The following is a 21,705-nucleotide window of genomic DNA, read 5'->3' as shown; positions in this document are numbered from 1 at the left end:
GGCTTTGATATTCATGTACTTTGTATTACAATCCACTCGGCTTAGCACATTCCTCGACAAAAAGTGTTTACCAACAGAGTGATTTGACAAGCCTCTATGTTTGTTGGGCAGATCTATCCAGACAGAGGCTTTATAAACAAGCAATGGGGTTTTGGGGGGGGGGGGGGGGGGGGGGGGAGGATGGTTGTGAAGGAAGGCAGCTGAGAAAAGTAGCAAAGGGCAGCTGGCCGATTGCCTTGGCACTGATGTATGCCTGTGTATATCTACCTATTCAAGTTTCTTTGCAGAACAAATAAAAGTAGAAAAGAATTCGTGTGTGTGTCTGTGTGAATGTGTGCGTGTGTGTGTGTGTGTGTGCAGTTGAGTGAAGTTTGCATCAATTTGGAAACTGATACCTGCCAAAGCATTAAGCATGCAGGATGGCTCTCTCCTCTGTCTCTGCGTATTTTGACAAGCCTCTATGTTTGTTGGACAGTTTACCCAATTTTTTTTGTAAATAAATATTGTTTTTTTGTAAATGGCAGACTCCGTGAGAGATCTTTCCAGACAGGGGCTTTATAAAAAAGGAATTGTTTTTTTGGTGGAGGGGGATGGTTGCGGAGGAAGGAAGGCAGCTGAGAAAAGTAGCAAAGGGCAGCTGGCCAATGGCCTTGGTACTCATCTATGCCTGTGTAAATCTCTCTATTCACGGCGAAAGTTTCTTTGCTGAACAAAAAAAATTAGGAAAAAATGCGTGTGTGTGTCTGTGTGAATGTGTGCGTGTGTGTGTGTGCAGTTGAGTGAAGTTTGCATCAATTTGGAAACTGATACCTGCCAAAGCATTAAGCATGCAGGATGGCTCTCTCCTCTGTCTCTGCGTATTTTGACAAGCCTCTATGTTTGTTGGACAGTTTACCCAATTTGTTTTGTAAATAAATATTGTTTTTTTGTAAATGGCAGACTCCTTGAGAGATCTTTCCAGACAGAGGCTTTATAAACAAGAAATTGTTTTTTTGGTGTGGGGGGGGGAGGGGGGAGGGGGATGGTTGTGGAGGAAGGAAGGCAGCTGAGAAAAGTAGCAAAGGGCAGCTGGCCGATGGCCTTGGCACTCGTCTATGCCTGTGCAAATCTCTCTATTCACGGCGAAAGTTTCTTTGCTGAACCAAAATAATTAGGAAAAAATGCGTGTGTGTGTGTCTGTGTGAATGTGTGCGTGTGCGCGTGTGTGTGTGTGTGCAGTTGAGTGAAGTGTGCATAAATTGGAAAACTGATACCTGTCAAAGCATTAAGCATGCAGGATGGCTCTCTCCTCCGTCTCGGCGATGAGGTGGTGAGAGAAGGGAGGGTGAAGGTCAATGCGAGGAGCAGAAAGGAATCTGATTAGAACGGAGGGGGGAAATAAAAGAGCTCAAAAGTAAAACAAAACGCGCAGTGTAAATGTCTCTATCCTGCTGAATAATGATTTCTCGTGCGCCGCTGATTGATGACTGAACAAATAAAGGTAGAAAAAAATGCGTGTGTGTGTCTGTGTGAATGTGTGCGCGTGTGTGTGTGTAGTTGAGTGAAATTTGCAGTTTGGATAAATTGGAAAACTGATACCTGCAAAAGCATTAACCATGCAGGATGGCTCCGTCTCCTCCGTCTCTGCGATGAGGTGGGGAGAGAAGGGAGGGGGAAGGTCAATCCGAGGAGCAGAAAGGAAACTGATTAGAAGGGAGGGGGTAGTGCGAAAAGAGCGGGGAGAGAAGGGAGGGTGTAATACAAACAAAGGAGCCAAAGCTATAGAGAAGGGAGGGGGGAGTGGGAGCAGCTGTGCACGTGCATGTGATCGTGCACTCAAGGTTTAGGCCAGCCAAAAGACTGTGGGTAGCACTTTGAAAATCCCACTTACAAAATGTCTCGCGCAGCGCAAGCGCTAGCTCAGACGAGACCTAAAAAGGGACCATGTCCTTTACACCTACTTTCTCAGGTCATCGACTTATAACAACATCACTACTATTGCAAGAAATAAGGAGAACACAAATATGTATTAGTCTTTTCCATTCCAACTGAGAGTAAAATGTTATGCTGGATTCGATTTTGAGTAGTATGACCGAAGGAGAAACAGAGCTTAGTAGTAGGCTCCGACTTGGCAATGTCTGAATGGTTCGCACTGGACGAATAAGTGACAGCAGAAACAAAAACAAATTTACGTGGATAATGTTAACAGCGGTTATTTGAAGCTCTTGGTAACAGACGTTTTGTTAGCTGTGCTTAAGACTGACGTGAAGTTGATTAAACAATTCTTAAACAAATGTAAACAACAAAAAGAAAAACTGTTAAGTACAATATAAAAAAAAAACTTAATATTTGTACTGCTAATTTTGCAAGTGCATACCTCATATGACTTGGTCTCCAGGTCTTTAATATAGTCCTCTGAATCAGGCATGCTTTTGTAGTACGCCATGTTCCGCTTCATCATCTCATCATCCGGGTGCTTGAGCATGTATGTGTGAGCCGCTGCAATGGCCTTTGGTAAGTTATTGGTCTAAGGGAGAAAAAAAGAATTGTCAGGGCTACCAAAATGTTGAAAAGTCGAAGAATTGAAGCCGGATGTCAATCGCCTACCCACCAAAAACATACGTCAGTACGAAGCTCAGATGATGGTGCCAGCAGACACGCTATCAGGAGAGAATACAGAGAACATTTTATATACTAAAGAGCAGGGCAACATTTACTATCGTAGGTGTATTTAATTTCCCAAGCCACCAGGATGCACATATAGATCAAAGGTACCTGCGAGAGTTACATAAGAACACAGCAGCGGTGCAGACAAAGTATGAGTTGTGGTTTCAAGTGCATTGAAGAAAAGGGCATGCATCACTAGAGTCCAAGAATTTGTAAGTCATTTGAGTTAGCGAGCAGTAAGAAGTTACCATTGAATAGCTTTAGGATAGCATTCGTGGGGGTGGTGGTGATACTTAAGACTCCTCCGAGACATCAAAACTAGATACCTGTCTTGTTACAGTGGCGTGGAGCCGTGTGTGATAAGGACCTAATCTGTGGTGATGAGAAACTTAGAAACAGACCAGCATTGGAGCCCACAGGTGTACTTACAGTTTGAGGAATTAGCGTGATGAGTTGTAGGCCAGTCCACTCAACATATTAGGGTCAGACATAAGGAAGCATTGTACGGAAACTGACCGAATATTTTTAGAGAGCAAACCAAGCTGTTGCATTATGATCTCTACAAGCGGGCCATTTGCGTTTAAATGCAACCAACATATCTGCCCTTGAAAAAGGCTCGAAGGCATACATACTAGAGAGGAACATGAGCCAGCTGAGCAAGAAAATTATGGTGGGAACTTTCTTACGTTGTTATATTCTTGCCAACAGGTATTAACACAGGTTTTTTTTTTAAACAACTCCGGATATTCTGTGGAAAATAAAATAAATAAAAACAAATAAAAGAAGACGAAGACAACTGAATGCCGATACAGATATACTTGGTTTTACCCATATGCAGTCTCGCTGTGGGTTGGTGTAGGCAGCAACAAGTATCCTGAGCATGACTAAACGGTAGTGACTGTGTCTGTATGAAGCTGCATGCGATATCAGCTTCCTGGGCAGTTGCTTGTGAGGTCACATTGGAATATTCAAGGAGAGACTTGTATGTGACTGAAACCTTTCCGAGGCCGTCAAAGATAGTAGATCTTCCCTGATGTTCCAAATAGTGGATTCTGTCCCCAGACTATCTATCATGCAAAACTGAAGTAGATTCGACAAATTCTTGCCCTTGACTTGTAACCTCTCCTTTCAGGACTTTACAGACAAGGGTTGAGCTAGCTTTACAGTTTGCTGGTTCTAGCCGTTTGGCAGACAGTTTCTTTAGAAAGGGAGTTGAGTGAACATGCATTTTTGAGAAAAACATTCTTTTTTAGAGTCACATTTATGGATCTAGTCATCTACTGGCCAAACGCAGAAAACGGTTAGGGTTTAGCATGATATCAAGACACGTTCGACTGGAATGGGTAAGGCTTTCTTTCACCTTATCAGCTGCTCTGTATCCTGGCTCCAGATACAAAACTGAGATAGAAGAGTAACTAGGGAGCGTGAAAGTGGTCAGAACAATAAAATGCACTATTTTTCAAAGATGAAGCAGACAAATCACTGGGAAAGAAGCATTCTAGAGCAGTAAAAGATTGTTTAGGGTTGCTGTTTCTGTCAAGGTGAGAATGTTTGAGAACTCTGAAGCAGTAATCTGGGAGGAACAAAACCACAAATAAGAAAAAGGTATGAAAATGAATTTACACGCACTCACACAAAATTGACAATTTCCTGAACAGCCTGGCTACCATGATTCAACAAGTGGTTTGAATGTTGAATGGAGGACAAACAAAACCGGCACTAGAAACACCAAATGGACTGGCTTTGGCTGCTGGCCTTTTAGCTTTGCATCTGAATATTGTCTAAAAGTCTATAAATAATGTAAAAGCAAGCACTGCCCCAATAGTCTCGGTCGGTAAAAGTGACTACTGTTATACGGATGTGAACATTGTGCAAGTTCCCAATGCTATCATTCACAGTCACATATGCTGCATCTGTAAACTCTGTGGGCGGAAGCAAAATGTGTATGGCACTGCAGCAGACCAACAGATGAAGGTGGCTGGCTTAAATCCCTGTAATTATACAGAGTATATTTTTATTGAAAACAAAAGGTCTTAGATAACTACAGACCTACAAATAGATGTATCATACTGGATTGTCACATAATTCTATGGCAGGGCTGTAGGCTTCAGATTATGTTTTGGCACCTTAGGGTTTAGTGCACTTTATGAAATCCTTTTCATTTATTTCATTCATGTATTCTCCTTGCTTTTTACAAACAATAGTCACAGTGGGAAAACACTTAACCACATATGAACAAAAAAAACACAGCACTACAAAAACCCATAGTTCTTTGAAGAAAAACTATTCCTCCCAAGATGGGAGACCATTCACTAATTACAGTCCAATATTACAAATACTCTTTACCATCGCAGAACCACCTCTTTCTTGCTGCTCAGACCAGCCATAAAAAGTACTGCTTTTGATTTAATTTTCTAATATTGTGAAAGTACTGACTTTATGGTTATCATTGTTCTAGTTAAGGAAAGGCAGCACTCTGCCTCACGTTGGCGACAGAGATACCTAAATAGGATTGTTTCATTTAATTTCTCTCTTTATTTCGGTGTTATACACCATAAAAGAACAAGCACATATAAATGCAAACACTGCTACAACAGTTAAGAAAAGCTAAAAGTCAGGATAAAAACTATTTTGAATTAAAAATACATTTGGGATTTAAAACAGTGAGAAGGTTAATCACATAGCTTAGTCCATGGTTAAAATTTAAGAAAAATCATCCTAGTCCACCACATGGAACTTAAAAAACGTGATACCGAATAGACAATAAAAAGTTCAGTATTATATTTTAGGAGCCTGAATGCTTCTTCACAGTGTGTTGTGCCAAGGTTCCTACACAACTGGATCAACCATCTGTGTCCAATTTTGTGGTAACCCCTGCAAAAGAAGAATACATGGAGTACAGACTCCTCTCCCGCGCTACACGCAGGACACCCCAATGTAATACCACTGGACCATTTGTTGGTGTGGGAACGCAGAGGAAGGCAGCCAGGCCGAAACTGCACATACAGTTTCCTGGCTAATGCCGGTCGAATTTCATCCAGACATGGCTCAATGTTATACGTAACCTTCACGTCCAAATATTTTGATCTAAGAGATCCAGTGGTAGAATCTCCTTGGAGTTTATCGAGTTTACGCGCCCTATAGCTGGTAGGTAGTTGTTTACGTGGGGTTCTCCAACTGGCTGTGTCTGGATTTTCCCATAAATCATCTCTACCAATAGAACGAAGGCTTTCCCTAATATAAGCGAACCATGACAGCTTACCTATGCCGGGGAGTCTCAAGATTTCTAAGAGCTCACATCTATATTCGGCCAATTCCGGCGTCACCCAGAGGAACCGCCAAAAAAGTAAAGGGCTGCAGACAATTTCATCTGCAATGGGTCTCACCCCAAGATCCATACGCAGTGGAACCAGAAGGGAGCTCACCGGTAAACAGAATAGCTGCCTAAGAAAGTTGTTCTCTGTTTTAGCAATAGGGTTAAGGTGAAAATGCCCCCAGTGTTCAGCCCCATAGTATTGTTTTCCCGGTGGTGCCAAGAACATTCTGCGCTAATTCTTGATGCTCAAAGCCCGTTCCCTACTAACATACGGGAGCCATTTTACCTCCCGAGATTCAGAAACTTTTACCTCGGACTTTGACAGTACATTAATGCATCCTTTGTGCTTCTTTAAGAAGGCGTTTGCTAACTCGCCTCAGCACACCCATTGAGCTCTTATAAGGCCTTCAGACTCTGGTTCCGTTCGCCCGCCCACCAATCCACCCAATGAACATCCGAGAGTGCGTCACCTCCTCTACCATATTAATCCAGCCCATAGGAGGTGTTGTGTAGTTCCTAGGACCCCCCAGCATCTGTACGTTTTAGATGACCTAAACTGAGGGCTTGGTGTGCAGAGACTCTGGACACCCCCACAGGATGAGTCAGCCATTCGACCCGCTTGCTCTACAGTGCAAGCTACCACCCCTCTGTATTCTATACTGGTGTATGAAGCTTCTGGAAAACACAACATGACAACCCTGATTCCTCAGGTATCGTGGAAAACAATACGATATCTTTTGCTCAGTCACTTGTGCTTACTTTTCTTAAAATACACATAGAATGACGATTGGTATGGTTTTAATAATTATTAATTGGTCAAGCGTCAGTCTAGTGTGAAACATTCGCTGCGACCAAAGACAGGAGCAGACAAATGTGATCACTAACCCCAATATCGTAAATAGCAGATATATTTCTACCATAGTGCTAATAAGATGAATAAAAGCAGACTATATAAAACAATAGCATTGGCGTACTCTTACAGTGCGTAGCCTACCTAAATGTACCTAGCCTAGATATGTAAGTGAAGCATGTGTATGTAAATATCAGGATAGATCCTAATGGAGCCAAGAATCACCCCTAGGAAGTACTAACCCCTCACCTGATGGTTCTGAATGAAGGACCCAGTCACTGCGTCGAGGATGGCAACTCGCAAGGGATGTCAGGTCTCTGCCTGTCGAAGGATCAGCCTCCAGAGTCTCGGTCCAGCCTGGAAGGAATTCTCCTCTATTATGTAAGGTGGAGTGAGGGTCTTTTATACTAAAGTGGTCACTCCAGGGGTTCTTCTAGAATCAACATGTTTTGAAAACCTTCGCTAATCCTCTGCTAAGCCTTTTCTAAACAAACATGATCATGCACAGTTGGCTGTTGGCCAGGGATGAAAAAAGTGGTGACCCATATACAGAATAAATCTGCCGTACCTGGGGACATGTTTATGTACATCAGGTACAGGGATTAAGATAGGGTACCAAGAGCCTGATGTCGGAGAGATAGAAGTAAGCTACTAGGTAAAAGGTCACCTGTGTAGGACACCGTTAGGTCGTGTTGATGGGACAAAATGTATGTAATTGGTATGTACATAATGGGACTATCCTAAAGGACAAGACACCCACTCCTCATCAAAAAGTGAGCTAGGTAATGATAGTACATGCCAAAAAGGCATTGAATCATATATATTAAAACATACTAAAAAAGCACTTGAAAAAGTCTTAAAGATGTTCATAAAAGCAAGGTCAAAAGCATTCTTCCCTAGAAAAGCGTTCAAAAAAGGTCCTCTATATATTTGAATATATAGTCATTGTTTTTCTGAGCACCTTGAAAGCCACTATGTTCAGACAGAGCGGAGAAGAAACAAAAGTCAGTTCGACCTTCAATTTGGTATATGTTTAAAGATTCTTCAAACGGTTCCCAGCACAGGAGAGGCCAGATTGTTTAAGAATCCTGTACTGAAGACTCAACATCACTGAACAGGTCATCCGCAGGAGGCAGTCCTAGCAACTCCAGTATGATATCAAGTGAGCAGAGGTGGTCATCACTGGTTCCCACGGAAGCCGCCGGGGAAGAATTAGATGCCTGTGTGCCTGAGACTGATGCTTGCACATCCGTAGTGGAGCCGATCTCCATTCCAACAGGAGCTGAAGCATCCTGTGAAGGCTCTAGGAATGCCATCCTCAACATGGGAATACACTGTGGACAACTGTGCACATGGGCCCGTAAAGGCACCAGGAGCATGTCTATGTCCGGCCGCGCAACAGATGAAAGTGTCAGACAGAGGTACAGCATGCGTACGTATGCGCAAAAGAGGCAGCGGAATACTGGCAGAATGCAGTCAAGCCAGGCCGGTCTGAATGGCAGGAACCAAGGTAAAACAGCCAAACAGTCATTCAGTTTAAATGGTTTTGGATCCACCACTGTGCTGGCGCAATTGAGAGACATTCTTGTCCCAAACAGAATTTCGTAAGGGGTACGGCCTCCCAAGGATTTTCTTGGCATATTATTGAGAGCCCTCTGGAACCCATATAGGTGATTGACCCAACTACCACCCGCGCCTAAGACCCTTACTGTTAAGGATTGCTTTAGGTCCCGGTTTTTCCTCTTCACCAAATTTCCCTCTGGATGGTAGGGGGAGGAGTACCGCAAGGCTACGCCCATACTTTCCATGACTTCCTTGTGAGCTCTAGAGTTAAATGCAGGGCCAAGGTCCGAAAGTAACGTTCCATTTGCGTATGTCCCAATGACGACTCGCAAATCCTTTATAACAGTTTGAGCGTCAGCCAAGCGCTGGGACCAAACCCATAGGAATCTAGAGCATGAATCCACCGCAACCAAGATGTACTTGTAAGCCCCGTCTGAATTTAAGGGACCGCAGTGGTCCAAATAGACACATGCGAGAGGTACATCTGAAATCAGTAGTGGTATTTGTGGTGGCCTGTGAATAGTGGAACCCTTCATCTGCTGGCAAATATCGCACTTCAGGACATAATCCTTTCTTTGTCAGCCCCGACCACCAGTAACGCTGCTTCAATAATGAAATTGTTGCAGTGACCTCTGCATGTGCAGAGCCAAGACCCTCGTGTGCAGCCAGAATTAAGCCTAATCTTCTATCTTTGTTTGTTATTACTCTATCCCCCACTCCTGGAACTTGAGCATACGGTGTGTTATGCGCATCTAAGTTGTAGGAGTACTTGAGTGGAAAGCAGACCACGCACGCAACCTCGGAATCATCCTGGACTCAAAATGGACCGCCAGATCAACACCGTCACCTCCTCCTGCTACCACAACCTCCACCTACTGCGAAAGACCTTCAACTGGATCCCCCCCCCCCCGAACACAAGAAAACCGTCACACACGCCCTCAACAGTAGCAGACTGGACTACGGCAACGCACTCTATGCCGGGATCAACAAGAACCTCACCTCCAAGCTCCAGAACGTCCAGAATGCCGCCGCCAGATTAGTTCTCAACCTACTTCGCCACTGCCACATCAGCCAACACCTACGGACACCACATTGGCTTCCCGCCGAGAAGAGAATCACCTTCAAGCTTCTCACCCATGCTCACAAGGCCCTTCATAACATCAGACCCGCCAACCTGAACCACCGCCTCACTTTCAATGCTCCCAAAGTCCACTCCGCTCGGCCCAGCTCTCCTTCCCGATAGTACCTCGCATCAAGAAAACCAGAGCAGGAGGACGCTCCTTCTCCTTCTTGCTGCCAAGGCATGGAACTCCCTCCCTCTCCACCTCCGACAGACTCTTTCACTCCCCAAGTTCTTAAAGGACATCAAGACCTGGATCATTCGATGGAACTCCGTGATCTTGCCGAGATCTGCGTGCCCCCTTCCCCCTTTTCCTCCCCATCCCTCAGCGCCTTGAGACCCTTTCGGGTGAGTAGCTTGCGCTGTACAAATACCTGATTAATTGATTAATTGAAAGCCTTTTGGCAGAACGGCAGAGCCGTGCTTTACGGCATTGATAGCGACTAGTATTTCTAGTCTATTCTTGTGTGTGAACGAGTGATTGCGGCAACAGCAGCAGTTCGCACTGTCGCCTTGGCGGCTTTATCAGCCAGGGAATTCCCTTTAACGTGTATGCCAAAATGCTGATGACTTGAGCCTGTGGCAGGCATGCTTCAGCTTTGTTCCCATAACAATTTATGTTTTATCATGCCACCCTTGGCGTCTTTAAACCCATTCTGGCCCCAGTAGTGAAGATATTAATTGTAAGATTGCACACAGTAAAATGAATCACACACAATCAGTGTGGGGAATTTCCGATCCGTATACTGTAGTCCTGAGCAGAACCGGCAGTATAAATGATGTATTCATACTGATCTAGAGGCAAGATTCATTCGGGAGAGGGTATTCGTGTTCGTACTGCAGGAATGCTTGAGTTCTCAGAGTAGGATCATATCTGTATTCTACATCTGTTGCAGTGAGAGAATTAGCCCATTGTATCCATCGTGGATGCAGTGCCTTTGCATTCAGAATGCTGACTTTGATAACCGCTTCTAAAGCCGGTATTGGGGTTACAACGATGATGCGTTTTCCCTGTGGTAGTGCTTTCCCTCTCTACAGCAGCCTGTACTGCTTCAGTATCTTTGTCTGTTGCTGCAAATCGATTTTCAGCATTCGTGTACAAATGAGATTTGTATGCGATTGTAACTATCTCACCTTCATTGAACGTGATGCAAGTATACATTGATAACCCGGGGACTACCCGTAGTACCAGGTTGCGGACGTTTATTCGTGTCTGGAAGTGTTTTGAAGCTATCATGTCAGCTTGAACTGAACGTAGAGTGTCTGTATGTTTTTGAGTCCACTTGTTTGCTGTGAAATCTGGTCTGATTCAGTTGTAGAAAGGTTTGACTCTTTCTGCCTAGCCTTGAATGCATGCGTAAAAAACCACAGGGCTAGCGGAATCCCACTGAGACAGCACCGGATTTAAGAGTAACTCAACATAATAATATGGTGAAAGAAATTATTTATTCACCAGGAGTGTGCACTATTGGTTAGCACCCGCCAGCACAATGCTATTCCAATCCTTGGAATCTACATATGAAAAAACACAGCACCAAATGCACCACTCAATTTTTATAATACAAATGAGTCCAAGTCCTCAAAATAGTACGTATTCCAAATGGTTCTTCTTTATTATTCAATTTGAAATGTGCATTTTTGACAACAGCAAAAACAGCCGACGCGTTTCGTCCAACTTTGGACTTCCGTTCTGCCGAAATTTAGAAATCCTAAAATGGACTATAAACCCTTCAGAGTCGTTGGAGGTTGGATTAGCGCACACCTTTCTAAACAATTAGCGGCCAGGCTTTTGCCTTCACTTGATTGCTCATATCCCAAAAATAAGACGCTGAGATGGGCAATTTTTGTTTTTTTCAAGTAAAATTTGTAGCCCAAGTTGACGAAACCAACAATTATCTTGTTCACATTGCACAAGTGTTCAAGTAATTTATCGTCCGTCAGATAAATATACTCTACGTAGGACACTGCCTCTTCATCGCAAGTTTGTAATAGCTCTAACACCCTTTCCAAGAATAGCCAGGGGCTGTTCTTATAGCCTTGGGGCAACGACAAAATTGACGTTGAATGCGGAGGGCAGAAAATCCTGTCAAATATCTGGTTTTAGGAGCTATATTTTAGCAGACGAATCGATTCAAGATATCTAGTGTTGTTTTAGATTTCTTCCGCACAATGTTATTCATTAATGTGGCAATATGTGCGTTATGAACTGCAAATATTTTTGTGCATTTGTTCAAGTGTCTGTAAACTAAAACCAAACGATATGTGTTGTCGGGTTTCATGACAGGAAACAAAGGGTTGTTCATTGGCAAGGTGCAATTTCCAATCACACCTTGGTATTCAAGTTGGTCTAAGATTTTTAAGAGGGTACTGTCTCTGTGGATTGGGAGTAGTTTTTAATGGGATCTCGTGGTGTTTGGACTTCACGTCCCACCCTACATGGTTGTGGTATAATGCCGGAGCTAATGCTTGCGACCAACTCCCACGCATATGAGTATTTTAAGGAAACAGGAACGAGGTCGGAAAAAGCAGGCAAAATGACGCTTTCACCTTTTGGGCAATCCATTATCAATTCAGGCGGCCAATCTTTTTCTGCTAACAGGATGTCGTATCCAAATGTCAAATTTCCCCAAAAGAGAGCTTTAGTTTTCTTGAGCTGTCCCCCTCTATTTGGAGATTAATTCCGTGTAGACGTTGTGGGACACTCACTCTTGTATCAGGTGTTTCCACCGTGATGTATTTATTCAATACTGCGGTCACCAGAAATTCCTTCAGTTTCTGGTGAGCTGTTGTTACTTCTGCCGCGCTGTCTAACATGGTCAGAGCCCGTTCAGAAGCAGAGTTCTCAGTAACCTGGGCATGTCTAATTTTTAAACCGGCTACTTTCTTCTTTTTTAATTGAGTTTCTGCTTTATGTTGCTCTTCCTGTTTGATAATTAAATCTAAAGTGAGATGTGTTTCCCTTTGGTAGATCTTCAATTTTTTTGCTCTGACCGTCCTTGCCTCGCCAAGCTTTTTGATGAACCCTGAAAAGAATGTGTATCAGTATCCAGATACCCGTCAGGTTTCCTAATGTAATCACTATTCCTGAGGTTGTACCGTGAAGCGTTTTATTTATTATTATTATTTTTGGATTGATTATTATTATCCCATTTCTTTTTAGAAGAAGTGGGTGCTTGCTTCGAGTTATACTTGTCGGAATTTCTCACCACTTGTGGTTTTCCTGGTTTGGCTCCCAAACTTTATCTACCTAGTGAAGCATAGGTTTCCTCAATAATTTTTGGTAATGTACGCTCCTGATTTGCAGGAGAGGTTTCTCTTAGGCGTTGGCATATAGCCACTGCTGCTACTTCCCCTTTGATGTTGCTCAGCATAATTGCTAAGGCTTGGTCAAAATTACCCATCTGTTTCATCCCAAAGTCCAGGGCAGGTCCTGCCCCGGACTCATTTTGTATCTGTTTCAATACTACAGGTATAAAGGATATGGTTGGGGTACCGTGTATTCTAATGTAGACTGCAGCAAAGATAGCTCCCGATGTGGTGCAATCCTCAAGTGAGGGAACAATTCCCATTGGCGAGCAAATTGTTAACATTCTGTGTTTTTCCTGCTGACCCGTATGGGGAAATACTTCTTCCAACTGTGGCATTTTTTAAGCAATTCAGAATAGTACTTTATCCCTTTTGGATGGGAACGCACCTATGATTGCTTTTAGTGTCTGTGGACCAATTAAGGGTGTGTGTTGGGTCTGGACTGTTTCAGGTTGAGCAGATCTCCCAGGTTGTAATGCGAGTGTTCACATGTCTGTATAGCCCGACTACTTCTTTTTAAAGTGCACGCACTTCCCCTCCTGGGAGTGTGTCTGAGGATGCGGAGTGTAAGTCGCCAAGACCGGCCATGTCGCTCCTCCTATGCTAAGCTGACCGAGTCTTACGACCGAAGTGGGCACCTTTAAACCAGTTTTTATTCTGCTGATGAGTTAACGGGACTTCAATGTCCTTGTATGGGATGTATTCTTCCGGTGGATCCACTTTAAAGTATTCATGGAATAAATATATCTGTGGATCGGCAGGTGGGAATTTCACCCAGGAATAGAAAATCTCTGTGCCTCAATCATGAAAGCCACCTGTCACAGGTAAGCCATCAATCTCAGAGTTACTGCCCGTCTGCAGTTTTCTGTAATGTTAAGAGCGTTTACAAATTAGTCTGCTTCCGCACTTCCACTGCTAATCACAAGTTCAGTCATTTTGAAAGGAGAAGAAAGTAAAGGTTTTAGCTGTAGGGTTTAGCACAATATGGGAATCTTTAATCCTTACAAGCTTGTCTAAACCTAAGCCAATACACAGGGTGTACCTGCTCAGCTGAGGCGGATAGCCCTTCCCACTTCAGAAGTCTCTGAACAGTGTGAGTAGGGCTTTCTGAGAAAGCACGACTGAACTACTCAGATTGAACTGTTAATATAAGAATCAAACCAACATTGGTGGCGCCATGTCGTGTAGTTCTTAGGACCCCCCAGGACCTGCACGTTTTGGATGACTTAAACTGAGGGCTTGGTGTGCAGACAGACTCTGCACAACCCCACAGGATGAGTCAGCCGTTAGACCAGCTAGCTCTACAACGCCACTACCACCCCCCTGTATTCTACAGTGGTGTATGTAGTTTCTGGCAACCACTGAACAAGACAACCCTGATTCCTCAGGTATCGTGAAAAACAATACAATATCTTTTGCTAAGTCACTTGTGCTTACTTTTCTCAAAATACACATAGAACGATGATTGGAACGGTTTCAATAATTATTTATTGGTCAAGTGTCAGTCTTGTATGAAACGTATTCACTACGACAATCAAAAGCCAGGAGCAGACAAATGTGATTGCTAGCACCAATATCGTAAATAGCAGATACATTTCTACCATAGTGCAAATAAGGTGAATAAAAGCAGATTACATAAAACAATAGCATTGGCGTACTCCTCCGGTGCGTAGCCTACCTAAATGTACCTAGCCTAGAGTACGTGAAGCATGTGTATTTAAATGTCAGGAGAGATCCTAATGGAGCCAAGTATCCCCTGGGAAAGTACTAACCTCTCACCTGATGGTTCTGAATGAACGATGTTGTAACTTATGTTTCCCTGCTGCTCAGCTAGAATGACTGTGGTGTGGAATGTTGGATGGATGGAATGTTGGATGTCTGTGAATGTCAGTTGGGTGTGGGCTGAGCAGCAGGACAGCTGCTCCTGGTGGGGTTTCTCTTGATTACTTAACAACTTGAATAAAGATCTTAACCAATCGACTTAAGAAGAATGGACCGTCTTTCATTTGGATTACAACATTTTGGCGATGTTTTGAAGAAGAATCCACGTGTGCCACCTATTGGAACTTAAAGAAACAAGCATTTGCAATGCAATAGGTCTCGCAATGATAGAGTTTGAGCTATTGGCATTGTAAATAGGCATTGTCTTTTACAATGTCAGTAGCATAAACTTGCATAAAAGCAGTGTATGGAGTGTAGCAGTGTGTGATGTGCAACATTGTGTGGTGTGTAGTAGTGTGTGGCGTGCAGCAGTGTGTGGCGTGCAGCAGTGTGTAGCGTGCAGCATGCAGCAATGAGTATTTCAGCAGTGTGCAGCAGTGTGTGACGTGCATCAGGGTGCGGTGTGCAGTAGTGTGTGTTGTGCAGTAGCGTTTTGTGTAGCATTGTGCGATGTGCAGCAGTGTGCGTTGTGCAGCAGTGTGAGGCGTGTAGCAGTGTGAGGCGTGTAGCAGTGTGAGGCGTGTAGCAGTGTGAGGTGTGCAGCAGTGTGTGGCGTGCAGCAGTGTGTGGCGTGCAGCAGTTAAGGGTGCAGCATTGTGAGGCGTGCAGCAGTGTGTAATGCAGCAGAGTGTGCATTATTGTGTGGTGTGCTGTAGTGTGAGGTGTGCAGCAGTGTGTGGCATGCAGTAGTGTGTTTTGTGCAGTGACATGCAGCAGTGTGGCGTGCAGCAGTGTGTGGCGTGTAGCAGTATGTGGCGTGCAGTAGTGTGAGGCGTGCAGCAGTGTGAGGCGTGCATCAGTGTGAGCTGCGCAGCTAATTTTTTGTTTTAATAATGCATATCTTAAGAATATAGGTTTTTAAATTTATTTGGTAAACATGCATTTTCTGTTATAACATTAATAATTATTTGGTTATATTAATACACATTGTAATTTAAGCCCTTTTAAAAAAAATATTATGCAAAGTATGTGTAAAAACAGTAAGCATTTTTAATTATTTTTTTTGCATTTTAATCAGTTTTTGTTGAATAGTAGGTGTTACGAAAACATTTTAATAATAAGGTAAATATTACACATTTATTTTTTTAATGCACAGTGTAATGTTGATAGCTATGTACGTTTTTGAAAATGAATTTAAAAAAAAAACATAAGCAAAAATAATGTTATGAGCAAGGTAATAGCTGTAAGTTTACCAATGCCGAGATTTTTGCATTGTAAAAGCTTGTTTAATGCTTTTGTGTTATGGTTTATCACTTTTAAGTAAAGACTTTAAACACGTATACACGTGTTTACAATATGTGTTCAAATATGCATATAATTAGTGCGTTGCTGAAAGAGCAACATCGTAAAAGCAATATATAAAATATATCTTTATTTATAGAGTATTTTTAATAACAACTAACATTTATCTTAAAACTGTTCGTCATGCTGAACGTATGCTAGTTGGGAAAAAAAAATATCACGTGATACGACCTTGCTAGCGTGCTCGTGCACATTGCTGCTGGGAGCATTTTGCTTTCGTTTATACACAGGCACAATGGAAACGTTAGCTGGATGGGCACACGGAAACTCGTAGCGAGGCTATTTTAAATGCTGCTAACTGTAAGTACCTTAAAAGATTATTACATTAAGAGGAGCGTAGAATCCTAGCATGATGAAATAGTTGTAAGAATGCTAAAGTAAAAGGATTGAATGTTGTAAGAAGAGAAAAGGTATGGCGTAGTAACCGCGTTGGTAGTGTAGTGTTTATGTATTGCAGATAGAGTAAGTGCTAGGTTGCAGGGGAGTATAGACTATATTTAAATATTAGTGTTAGTAGGAGAGCGCAAATGGGTAAATACGAGTAAAAATGTGTTTGGAGCTATGCTAATTATGTAGCAACGCAAGAGGCAAATTAACGTGGCGAAAACAGTCAACTAAGCAAACGCTGATGTGAGTCACTGAATGCTGGGGCCTATGTATGAGCGTTCACAGACACTAATGAGGAAGAAAGTGAAACTGGATACTGACTTGCTGAGGGAAGAGAGACAGGAGATGTGCACGCCGCGTGGCTGAAAGCGCGTACACCAACTCAAATCCGCCGAGACCATGCGCGTGCCCATCTCCTGTCCCACTTCCGAGGCAAGTCAGTAACAATAGATCTCGCTGGCGACAGCGCTTCGCGCTGCGTTCGCCAGGCGAGACCTAAAAACGGAACTTGACAGGAGAACTTGAAAAGAGAAGTCCATGGATGTTTAAGAAACCTGACAGGTACATGAAGTATTAACGAAAGAAACCACAAGGTAAAAGATTTTTTTTTGAAGGAAATTAGAAACAAGTATGTACTGCTGTCTGGCACCCAAACCCCACCAGTGACCCTGCCAACGGTCGCCCTTTAACCCAAGCGTGCCAGATATGAGTTTAGTACATGTTTATCGGGGGCAAAGATCGGACCTCAGTACTAAGGAATGAAGATTCAGGTTTCAGTGAGATGAATTCGGATTTGTGACAAACGGGGGCAAAGATCGGGCCTCAGAGCTAATTAATAAGGATTCAGGTTTCAATGTGATGAATTCTGGTGTGTGACGATCGGGGGCTAAGATCGGGCCTCTGTGATATTTATCAAGAAGATTCACGTTTCAGTGTGGTGAACCTTTGAGTGTGCCGTTCGGGGGCAAAGATCGAGCTCCGGCGTATATTTTAAATATATTACTCGGGGGCAATGACCGGGCCCCGGTGAGAAGCTGTTAAGCTTTTAGTTGACTGTGAATACGGGCTCCGTTGCTGTTTGGTGCTTTGGAGGTGTCAAGTGAGGGCAGTGATTAATTGAGGTTTCTGTGTTGACAGTACTTGTATTTTTGGCAACGAACGTTTTCAAAGAGCAGAGATGTGCTGATGTCGACGGAATTTATACATAATTCAGTGGTTGTAACTGTTATCTACAGCGTGTGCGTCCACAAGTAACGGATTAACTGTCACAGTTTAAATGGGAAAAAATCCTGCACGAGAGGGACAATACGTGCCAGCTTACCTCCTCACGGAGACTGTCGGTGTCACCATGACACCATCCCTTTTGTGACGAGTCTCCACTCCAACCTGCCTGCGTCAGTACTCCTGTGTGGCGATTTTGGATGCATGTCCTTGCCGAGAACCACCCGGTTCTACGTTAATATGCGTGCCTCCATTTTAGGTGAATAATCCAGATGCACACTGTTTACGGGATCAGGTATTGACGACAATGTCAATGGAGTGTTTCGGATTACCAGGAACTTTACTACGCAGAGATCGGCAGTGAGCCAGAGAGATATGTGGATATATTTTATCAGTTAATTTTCCTGCTTTTGCTGATGGGTATATATCGTTTTTTATTAAGAGCTGAACATTTCTGGTAAATTGCTGTGAGATTATCGACAGCGTGTCCTTGAACTCAAAATGACTAAAACTAGAACACAAGTGAGAGGAATAGAGCAAGCTCTCCTGCCTTTGTCATGATGTGTGATGTGATCTTAGAACCGGGACAAGAGTGAGTCAGACAGCATAAAATAGGGACAATGTTCCAGAACTGGAAGCGGTGGATCAGTGAGTCCATAATGGGGACAAATGTCCCAGAAACAAAACCAAGTCAGAGTGTGTGAATAAAAACAGTGATAAGTGGCAGAGAGCCCAGAACTGGGACAACGATTCTAGAAGTTAGAGTCAAGTGTTAGCCTGGAACAGGGATAGTAATCCCAGACGTCGGTCATTGAGATAGGATTTTGGAGGGGATAAAGGTCCCAGAACTTGAACCACGACTGCTCAAAAAACGGGGACAAAGAGCCCATGTTGGGGACAAAGGTCCCAGAAATTGAACCACAACAGTTAGCTCTAAATGGGGACAAGGGTCTCAGAAGTGGATGATTGTTGTGCATGAGTTGGCGTTGAGGTATTAGGCCACTCATTGGTATGAGTTGTGTATGAGATGGCTGTGTTATATTAAGTCACTCATTATTACAAGTTTGTTGTTGTTTGATTGTAGATGAATAAGTCATCCATTGACTTTGTGAATGAATTTGAACCACGACGGAGAGCCATGTCCCATAATAGGAATGGGGAAGGGACATTTGTCCCAGAATTTTGAAACACTGTTGATGTGTATGTGGTGGTCGTTAATGATTGGGCCACTCATTAGTTTGAGTTGTGCAGGAGATGGCTGTGTTATGTTAAGTCACTCATTAGTAGGTACTATTTGTTGTATAATGGTACGTGAATGAGACTCAGTGTCTCAGTGTTTGAGATTTGTGGTAAGGGAGAGTAGTAGTTTTATTGGGAGTGTGACGTAGAAGTGTTATTAGGGTGTTTGTTTACTGACCTGGGGTGTACACGTTGTTTCCTGATATATATGTATTGTTTTAAGGTTTGTTCCCCGTGTGTTGCTCGTCGTACCGGTCTGGCCAACTGGTGTGATCTATGGCATATGGGTTTTGGTGTATGTGGTAGGATGGTGGTTTAATTCAGGAAGTGTTGTGATACCTAGGTCAGAATGTGATGTGGTGTGAAATCTGTGTGCGAGATGAGATGTAGTATGATGTGATATGACGTTTCTTTTATGTGAGTTTGATGAGACGTGGTATGGTGTGACAGGGTATGATGTGGGATGTTTATATTGTAATGCATTGTTTTCTTACTATTGGTGCATTGTATTCAATTTCGTGACTATATGTTATTTGCCATATTGTCATTGTTTTATTGTTTCATCTAATTTATTTTACGATGCACTTGTTCCCCGTAAAGAAGGGAGATATGTTGTAACTTATGTTTCCCTGCTGCTCAGCTAGAATGACTGTGGTGTGGAATGTTGGATGGATGGAATGTTGGATGTCTGTGAATGTCAGTTGGGTGTGGGCTGAGCAGCAGGACAGCTGCTCCTGGTGGGGTTTCTCTTGATTACTTAACAACTTGAATAAAGATCTTAACCAATCTACTTAAGAAGAATGGACCGTCTTTCATTTGGATTACAACAAACGACCCAGTCTCTGCATCAAGGATGGCACCCCGCAAGGGATGTCAGGTCTCTGCCAGTCGAAGGATCAGCCTGCAGAGTCTCGGTCCAGCCTGGAAGGAATTCACCTCTATTCTGTAAGGGGGAGTAGGGGTCTTTTATACTCAAGTGGTCACTCCAGGGTTTCTTCTAGAAACAATGTTTTGAAAACATTTGCTAATCCTCTGCTAATCCTTTTCTAAACAAACATGGTCATGTACAGCTGGCTGTTGGCCATGGATGAAAAAAGGATTGACCCTTATACAGAATAAATCTGCCGTGCCTGGGGACATGTTTATGTACCTCAGATACAGGGATTAAGATAGGGTACCAAGAGCCTGATGTCGGAGAGACAGAAGTAAGCTACTAGGTAAAAGGTCACCTGTGTAGGACCGTTATGTCGTGTGGATGGGACATAATGTATGTAATTGGTATGTACATGATGGGACTATCCTAAAGGACATGACAGAGGGGCATAGGGCAGTCTTTGACTTTCCTACAGTAACACTTAATTCTTCTGGCATAAATTGAAACCCACCTCAGTAGAAAGTGTTGGTTTGAAACAACTGCTCAGTGAGTTTTTGCAACATAACAGAGCGATTTATATATGCATACATATATTTTATAATTATTTTTACCTTTCGCCAGTGTCACACTCGCTCAGGATTTCCCACCTCCCATATCACACCCACTGGTGGGCAGTAGAGAGTGCCCTACATTTTGGAATGTGTAGATGTGACAGGGACTTAACTGACACTGCCACAATTTCTCCCATTCAGGGAAGATGTTGCATAATAATCCCAACAATTCAATTGATCGCACTCCAGATGGAGCTGAACAATACTGATTTAGTAGAGAGAAGTCAAATCTAGACCTGCCCATTCAAAACTACATACACAAGTCAGGGTCTTCCTCATTTAGCCATTTGGCTCAACACCTGAAAACATCCTGTTCTCTTCTGCCAGTGCTAGAGACTCCTGCCCTTCTGGCTCTTGGCACGGAGGTCCCTCCTTTGAGGAGTGAAGTTTCTCCAAAGCCAAAGAAAGCTTCTATGGTGGCTACCTTAGACAACCTTAAAAAGGCATATTTAGATTTCTGGTCTAGAAATGCACCAGACAATACTGATGATGTGTATTCTAATGAATCGTCAGATTTAGACACGGGTGACTCTGGTACCTTCGAAGGGGACCTGGAATACTCATGGCAGTCTCTACCCAAACATAAAATTGGAAGAGGATTCCGAGGCACGTTCCTCCGATACAAAATCCTCTTTCATCAGATCTTTTTCTGAACAAATCTGATCAGAGGAAATTGCACCCTCATGTTTCTTGGACTGGGACCCATCTGCTAAAACAGATGTCTGCATGCAGCCTAGGCTTTCCCCAGAAGGTTTGCAGCCGCCTTAAGGTAGAATGCCTTTACCCTTCTCTTGGAAGGCAAGTGGCTAAAACTCTTTAGGTCAACTCAAAGCTGTCCTCCCTATTGCGGAAAGTATGCCAAAGACCCTAAGAAGGGTATTGAACTATCCTAACAGGCTTGTCAAGATAAACGTTTGGACTTTTCAGGCCCCCCCTATTAACAAGCCAAGGAGGCCGGTACTCCTTGTAAGGTTGAGCTTTTAGTGGCGTGGTTCCACAGGGGGATTTGTCTTTCAGGGAATATGAACTGTTTCCTCTCCGCAGAGAAGTGCAGATCGATCCTTTTAAGAACTTAGGCAGGTCAAACAGTTGGTAGTGTGTTGTTTATGGAACCCTTTGTAAAGGAGGTGATTAAATTCATCAGCACTTTCACCTCATTAGACAATGCACAAGTGGCTGCAAGATAGGTTTTCACCCAAGACCTTTTAACAGCATCAGTAGAAGAAGGGGCGGTCCACTGGCCAAACCTCTTTTCTGCCCCCACTCAAAGGTTTTCCTTGTTCCTAAGTACTGCCAGCAAACAGAAGCCTCCTTTCTCTCCAAATCCAG

The 21,705-nt window shown here is 43.3% G+C and overlaps 1 protein-coding gene across 1 annotated transcript in view; it reads right to left on the bottom strand.

Moving 5' to 3' along the window:
* Positions 1–21,705, bottom strand: part of CRTAP (cartilage associated protein) — a 119,867-nt gene that overhangs the window by 69,776 nt on the left and 28,386 nt on the right. The window contains exon 2 of the mRNA XM_085607620.1: positions 2,357–2,506. Coding sequence (XP_085463746.1) covers positions 2,357–2,506 — 150 coding nt within the window. The remainder of the gene's footprint in view (positions 1–2,356; positions 2,507–21,705) is intronic.

Source organism: Triturus cristatus, chromosome 5_2, assembly GCF_964204655.1.
Source record: "Triturus cristatus chromosome 5_2, aTriCri1.1, whole genome shotgun sequence".
NCBI classification, from domain to species: Eukaryota; Metazoa; Chordata; class Amphibia; order Caudata; family Salamandridae; genus Triturus; species Triturus cristatus.
The sequence above is the reverse complement of the archived record's forward strand: the minus strand, read 5'-3'. Positions and strand labels throughout refer to the sequence as shown.